The sequence below is a fragment of the Montipora foliosa genome, chromosome 3, assembly GCF_036669935.1.
Source record: "Montipora foliosa isolate CH-2021 chromosome 3, ASM3666993v2, whole genome shotgun sequence".
In the NCBI taxonomy this organism is placed as follows: Eukaryota; Metazoa; Cnidaria; class Anthozoa; order Scleractinia; family Acroporidae; genus Montipora; species Montipora foliosa.
Window position 1 is genome coordinate 48064294 of NC_090871.1, and position 7500 is coordinate 48071793.

The window sequence follows — 7500 nt, forward strand, 5'->3', positions numbered from 1 at the left end:
TCAGGTCTGTGCGGTACATTGTTTCTGATTTATTTGCGAAGTGTTTCAAGCAACTTTATAGAGTTTACGGAGCCGCCATGTTGGTGAACCACCGTTGTGCACCAATACGGCGGCCAGAAATCAACACGAACATCTGGAATTCACTTAGCGATGAAAGTGCTTACTTTTCGCTCATGAGAGAAAATACATGTGTTTGAACACGTCTCCTAATGCACTTGAAACCCTCAGACTGCTGAGATTCATAAGCATAGACATACTTTTTAACCAAACAACTTTATATCATGGTGTCACGCACGGTGACAATTCCGAAATTCAAAATGCTGTATTTTCGAAACGAAAGACGTCATGGAACTGGAAACTTGCAAAAAGATTTATTTCTAGGTCATCTTCAACCTCCTGTAGATAAAAGTTTAAAACACCTTGCCATTTGATTTTAGAATTTGATGACGTCACTGTGAAAACCATCTGTTGACATGTTTGACTCTTGTATTTTGACTCGCCCAACGGGCTCGCCAAAATACAGCAAGACTATCCACGATACTACACATTAAATCGTCCAATAAGATAAGTGTAAGATTGTGTATTTGTCTGTAACTTGCTTGAGTAATCGTTGCTATACAAATGTTGTAATGGCAAAAAATATTCCAAAAATCAGTCCTATTCCATAGCCAATCAACCTAGTGCAAGATCAGTCACTATCAGTTTGCGAGCAATTCCATTAGCCTTCCTTAGCTAACAAGGACCGCAAACTTTAACCTCAAAGCCACCTATGACACGACAAGAACTACAAAAAGCCCTGTACTCTGGCCTGTCAAAGAGATGGCTAAAAAGACTATATTGTAACTGTTGTTTCTTGCGAAAATAGTAATTCATCTTTCCTTCTAACCTTCCACCGCAATTAAAACAATCAATTTTCCCTACTGGTACACCCAAATATACAGTGAAAGGGCTCCCTCGAATGTGATCACCATTTAGTAGCACAGACAACAGATATTTTCCCCGGGCACCCTCGGGTACTAAGTATCTTACCGTGTATTCACCGCAGGTATTTTCCTTTAAATTTACTTTAACCTTCTCCTCTTCGATACTTTTCTTCAGCTTTGCTTCAAATACATTGCTGCGCCAGGCACAAGCATAGCCTTTGCTATCGCGTATAGTAATGGTGAAAGAGGCAACGTTCTCTCCAGATTTTACTACAGTTAACCCAAAGCCGCTTGCCGAAGTGTTGGCTGCACATGCAGACTTGTCCGAGACAAAACCAGCCTCACTGAGGACGTCCCGTAACTTCTTCAGGTCAACTGAGAAATTTAATATGCTGTTGGTTTGTGGGTCAAGCACAGGAGGTTGGCTCTCTAGAGCCCCAAGGGTTGACATTATATCCGTTCTGGAAACAAGAAGCTCGACATTGCCTGAGGATTGGACAGCTGTCTTGGCGCGTTGGATGCCACTGTCTAGACAGGCTTGGAACAAGCAGAGGCGATCACGCTGCTCTTTGAGGGTGAGGTCCTTGGTCTTGTAGAGATCATCCAAGTCACCCATCAGAATTCTTTCCCGGGAAGTGAGGGCTTCATGGAGCTGCAGAGCAGTTATACATTTTTAAAAAAACTTTAAACCTTTGCTTTGCTTACAACGTCGTCATACATTGTTTATCAACAACAACCTACGACTGGTCCGTTTTGATATATTTTAAACATATTTTTCAATGTACAACATGTGGTGGAATGTTCTGCCAGAAGCCTCCCCATTTCCGACGTCACAAGTTATTGCGCGCCAGCAATACGCAAGGGTTGCCGTGTGCATGCCCCTTATCTTTCCCTTTTCAAAAATCCCGATAGCTGCGGTGGAAGGACAAGCTTTCTGTCAGGCTAAGCCTTCAGACAACAGCTCCATTATTATGATGACTGTACTATACTATGAAGGTGGGATTGTATAAAAGGAATCATCGGTGTTGGAGTTATAATAGAGGCAAACGTCAGACTGCATTTTGCGTCAATTCGCCAAACATTGAAGAAACTTGATGGATTTCATCTCTTGACAGTTGCAAATAGATGCCGAGCAAGTTTCCCAAAAAAGATAGAAAAGATGGAATAAGGAAATTTTCGTGCTTTTACGACAAACAGTAAACTGGCGTTTGTCGTTTCATGGCGTAAACTGCGACGTTGAATCTTTCTATTCTTGCTTGTCATCCTTATGAAGGGATTGACTGGTTATGAAATGATTTTGAATTATAGTTAATGAAACAACTTAGGCCGTTGCGAAGAAACCTGTGGAAAAGCGCTTAGGTCCAGAAATGCACGTAATTAGATGCACGCCCAATTTTGAGATCCAACACGAAGTATCCCTTTAAGTGTAAGCATTTTTTTTTTTACTAGCCTGCTGTACAATATGGAGGACATCTTTTACATACATACATACACACATACATACATACATAATTGACCGCTCCCCATAGGGGCTTTTCAGGGCCAATGAAACACAACGAAACAACAGAACAGAACAAAAACTATTAAGAATCCCAACTGGATGGAGGCAAACCAGTTGGCTATTTACAAGTGCGGCTGGGAAGTTAAACCAGGGACTACCAGGATCAAATTCAACGAGCGGTCAGAGCGAGTCTTGAACCCGGGATCTCCGGATCTCAAGACACGTCTGAAAAAAGTCATGGCCCCAGTTGTTCAAAAGGTGGATAACAGTATCCATTGGATAGCGCAATTGGTTTCGCTATGACTTATCCACTGGATAGTGCTTTATCCGGCGGATAGGGATATCCACCTTTTGAACACTGACTGGGGCCAGGATTGCACGCTCAAGATGATCTCTTGCTAAGAAAATTGCTAACGTAAGATATCTGAGGTAAAAACAATCGCAAGTTTTTGTATCTTAGCCGAATAGGTTAACTTTTCTCCTCTAGTTGTAAAACGCAAAGTACTCTCAGTGCACTTTGATCTTTGCGGTTTTACGTTCAAAAACATGAGTTTTTGCACAGGAAATTCTAAACGTTGATGAGAAGTTCAACCAACAGAAAAACAAACAAGGAAAGACGAAAAAAATTCTTACCTCCTTGAAAGTGGTTTGAATAAGTGCAGCCGTGTTTGCATACTCCTGTTTGAGGTCATCCGTTGCCTCCTTCAAACGGGCCTCGCCAGCTTTTATCTTCTCTGCGAGAGCGATTGCTTGGTGAGAAAGCTCATCCATCTCCTGTCTATACTTGGAAGCAGCATCAGCTAAAGACAAACACTTGTGGCCATGATGCTGGAGGGTCACGCAGTCTCTGCAGACAATATGGCCGCAATCTTCATCAAAGAATCGGAATTGGTCGTTGTGCTCTGGGCAGAAGGCATTGCTTACAGCTGCCAGCTTTGGGTTGGCTTTCAATTCTTCCAGAGAGACGACGCAATGGTCACGAGCCACCTTTTGGCGTGTGTGCAAGCGGGCTGCATCCTTGCACATGTACTCTTTGCAGTCCAAGCAACAGGAAGTTGCAGGATGTTTCTCGTCATCACAGATCTGACACAGATGTAAATCGTCATTTTCTTTCTGTGGCAGGGTCAATAAGATGTCCAGTAATGCAAAATTCTTCGGCAGAGTGGCTAACCCAGCCGGGACTGAGACTGTGCTTCGGCAGGTTGGGCAATTTATGGTGTTTTTCTTGAGCAGACTCTGCAAACAACTTGTGCAGAAACTGTGGCCGCAGCTCGGCAGCAAACGAGGACAGTGCTCTTGATCATCAAACTGCTCGCAACAGATTGAGCACTCTAGTGACTCAGAAGCCATTTTCCTCTGAAGGTTAAGAAAGCAAAAATATTTTGAAAACGAAGTATAAGAAGGACATTTGTAAAGACCCGTGTAAATGCGCCCATGATTGATTAGTTCGTACATTCACTGAAAAGTAAACATAGCATAACATAATTGTTCATTTAACTCGTATCAAGAAATGGTCTACCGTAGGGGCTCAACTTTCTTCTCACATTGCCAAACAAAAGCCTATTGTTATGTCCTTCGCGCTTAGGGGATTTAGCGGGAACTGGACGAAAGTTAATTTTAATTTTCGGAAAATTGTCGGTATATCTGATTTACTGTGAGCGCCAAACAAACACGCCACCAGCGTCGTCGGTATCTTCGTTCTCAACCGAATATTTTTCTCCGCTTGCAAAACGAGAAACTGTGTTGCTTTATTTCGAGATTTAATGACCAACCCCTTTGATGTTTGAATTTGCGATTCATTCAGCCGTTTCCTTTCTTCTCCACTTCACTTGTTATGCTTGCCGACAACAAACGTCTTTTTTCAATCATTTCACTCGATTTCTTTGCCAACAACTAGGATCCCTACTAGTCAACACAATGCAACTATTGCGTTTATAGGAATGGTCCCAAAATACCCTCCACAGGGTAAAACTTGTCTTCTTGCCAGCCATTCCGAATTTTGAATTTCCCGCTCGTATGCAAAGATAACACGACTGTGACAAACAAGTAAAGTGTAGTGTATTGTTTACCAGTAATACTACTGCAACAAGAACATGAATCATGATCATCTTATATGAAACTACAGCATACTGTTCCATGATGTGAAAGTACACTACTGTTACCATGTAGAAGTAGAATAATCTTTGTGTTACAATATAAGATAATCGTTCAGTGAATAAAGGACATTACGTAAAGAGCAATGGAAGAGTGTGCGTCTCTTCACTTATGACCCTGACACCACATAAAGGAAGCCAAATAAATTGCGTGTAACATCTGGATACAGTGAGTTGGGATCATTCGAATAGCAGTGGCTAATCAAGTGGATGATCCCATTAAATAAGGTATAACAAACATCAGTCATTAATTCTCTCTTTAGATAAAAGAACTTCTTCATAGCGTTGACAATTAAAGAATGTAACTGTTAAGCGTAGGTTTCTTAATGGAAATAAGAAAGACAGAGAAGGGACTTAATTCAGTAAAAGGTTGGGCAAAGAATCCAATCACCTTTAAGGAGCCTAAACCACATTGGGAAGTATTGATTGATCTTATATAAAGATTACCATCGAAAGACTGGCGTGTACAATAACAGTGAAAAGAAGTCAGTTGGAAATATTCATTAAGACTAGGAGGTAGTAGATTTTGTGACCGCTGATAAACCAAAGAGAGTACCTGTCGTTTAAAGACTCTCTGTCGAACGGTATGCTTTGCGCTTATGTTTATGTTTTTATTCTGCTTGATGAAGCCACTCGAGAGAAAAAAAGCGACAATTTGTGTCCTTTCCTACAAGAGATCGGAAGAGAACTTGGCTTGAAGAATAGAAGAGTATATTTCCCATAAATAAAGCTAAGCGCGGCTGTAACACTAATCAAAGTTAACGCCACCCGTATCGCGACGGCGATTCAAATATAAAACAGACATCGATAAAGTACATATTTATTGTCTTTGATTCTTCATTCTTCTAAAAAGGGCTGGGCGTTTTATTTTTTATAACGAAATGGAAAAAAAGTATTATTCTATTTGACACTAATTTGTGGCAATCAGTTGTTCATTAAGACTCTGCTGCAACCGTTGCAATAGAGTCACGTACAGAAACAGCTTGCAAATTTAATAACTGGGTTGCCAGTATGGCAATCCCAGTCGGAAAGTGGGTGGGATTTGTTTGTTTTATTATTTTTTTTTGTTGTTTTTTTTTTCGTGTCGGTAAAAGTCTTGCCTGTCACTCCCCTGGTAAGTGGTGTCTTTGTGCATAGAGCCTTCTGCGCGTATTTTCTTAGGATCGAGAGGGTAGTGGAAATGCGTAGATTTCTCTGGTGGACACAGGAGAATCATTAACTTAGCCTGCAATGGCGTCGAAAGTCATGTAATGCGAATGGCGTTTTAGTAGATCCTTAAACAAAATATACCCTTATGGAGCTCAATAATGGAAAGTCAGTTGGATAAACTAGGCAGGCGGTGAAAAACCAACAGCTGGAATCCCAAAAGCGACGAGTAATGGACTTCGACAACAATCTATCGCCCGTCGAGCCGAAATCAAGGTGAGCTGTATTTCTAAAACAATATTTTACCAAGTGTGCTGTTATGTAGAACACTGAAACCAAATGGAAAATTCTCTGGTAACTTATGGGTTCAACAAAGACAGAGAACGAATCGAACACCTTAAGTGGTCTGTGATCAACTCTGCACAGTCTTTAGGTAAAACTAGACCCTCCGTGAGGGTACATTGGGTTGCCTGTGGTACGTGCACCGTTCCAGACAATTTTTTTCAAGTTGGGGGGGTCATTAAGACCATTTAAGGGGTCACCCAGAGGTCATACCAGCAGAGGCCCTTTGGCTCACAGGTCCTCACACGTTCGCACGACGAAACAGATCCTTTTCTGAGGTTAAAAACCTGGCTACCGGCCTATTAATTAATCATTTGTCAGAAAAAAGAAATTCCTGTCCTCTTTAGAAAAAATAGACACGCATTGCTTACGTGTGGTAGTGAAGTAACACAGCCATTTATTCCATATAAAATGTCAACTGAGCTGTGTGTTGTCTTCCAGGAGATTCAAGTTGTCCTTGCGTAATATGTAGCTCTAACAGTGCACGATATTGATTTAGTATTGTCTATCACTGTAGTGCCATGGTGGAAGTCTTGGGTAAATGGCCTGAGAAGACATGCACAAATAAATCGCAAAATCGAAAGTGACATACAAATATTGTATCGGTTGTTATTTTATATTTTGTAGGCTTTAATTAGCAGTTCAGTTTTTCAGTTCTTTCATGGTAATTTTCTGCTTTTGTATTAATTCTTTTCCAATTCAGAGGCATTAGCCACAGAGGGGCTTATTTAACACTTAAAACCCTCATTATGCATATTTCGATGTATAGGTAGCACAAGTAGTTTCTCTTATTTTTTCTTCCCTACGTCCTGTGGTAAAGAGTCCCGAATTTACCATTTAGTTATCACTGTTTCAAGTTTTCCTGGGTCGTCTATTTGTGTTCTCAGCAGCCTGAGAGAACATAACATGTTCAAGGATTTTGTCACCGTTCTGTGGATTCCATTGATGCTCCTGAAGTACAAAGGCTCCTGCAGTCGCAACAAGAATCCATAAGGCAACAAGATGAAACCGTTCGGTTGGCGGCTACTGGATTGGAGAGGTTGGAGATGCCCAAGAGAGAGTTAATGTCCTTTGACGTTGATCGGAAGGGGTACCCTGGATTCATCAAAAGCCTCGTGGTAAACGTGGAACGCAGAGTAAAAGATTACGATGAAAGGCTGACCCTCTTGATACAGTATTGTAGAGGAGCTGCGAAAGAAGCAACAGAGAACTGCGTTATGTTACCTCCGGAACAAGGGTATCGTATGGCCAAAGATATCATACGTAAGAACTTTAGACAAAAACACATAATCATACGAGCCTTCGTTGACAAAGTGGTTGAAGGATCTCTCATTTGAGCTTCCAAACCCCGTAATATAAGTTACTCAGTTGGCCCGTGACATGAAGAACTGTATCTTGAATTCTGAACACATGCATTACCAGGCCGACAATAACT

The 7500-nt window shown here is 41.3% G+C and overlaps 1 protein-coding gene across 3 annotated transcripts in view; it reads right to left on the reverse strand.

Annotated features, from left to right (window-relative positions):
* LOC137994929 (E3 ubiquitin-protein ligase TRIM45-like) overlaps nt 1–7500 on the reverse strand; it is a 49965-nt gene that overhangs the window by 483 nt on the left and 41982 nt on the right. For 2 of the 3 annotated variants that reach the window (XM_068840511.1, XM_068840512.1), the window contains 2 exons: nt 3058–3780; nt 1–1575 (listed from right to left, as the gene is read on the reverse strand). The exon at nt 1–1575 is cut by the window's left edge and continues 483 nt beyond it. In XM_068840511.1, coding sequence (XP_068696612.1) covers nt 733–1575; nt 3058–3780 — 1566 coding nt within the window. In that variant the 3' untranslated portion in view covers nt 1–732. Of the gene's footprint in view, nt 1576–3057; nt 3781–6899; nt 7254–7500 lie in introns of all 3 variants that reach the window. The other variant, XM_068840513.1, reaches the window with a different exon arrangement.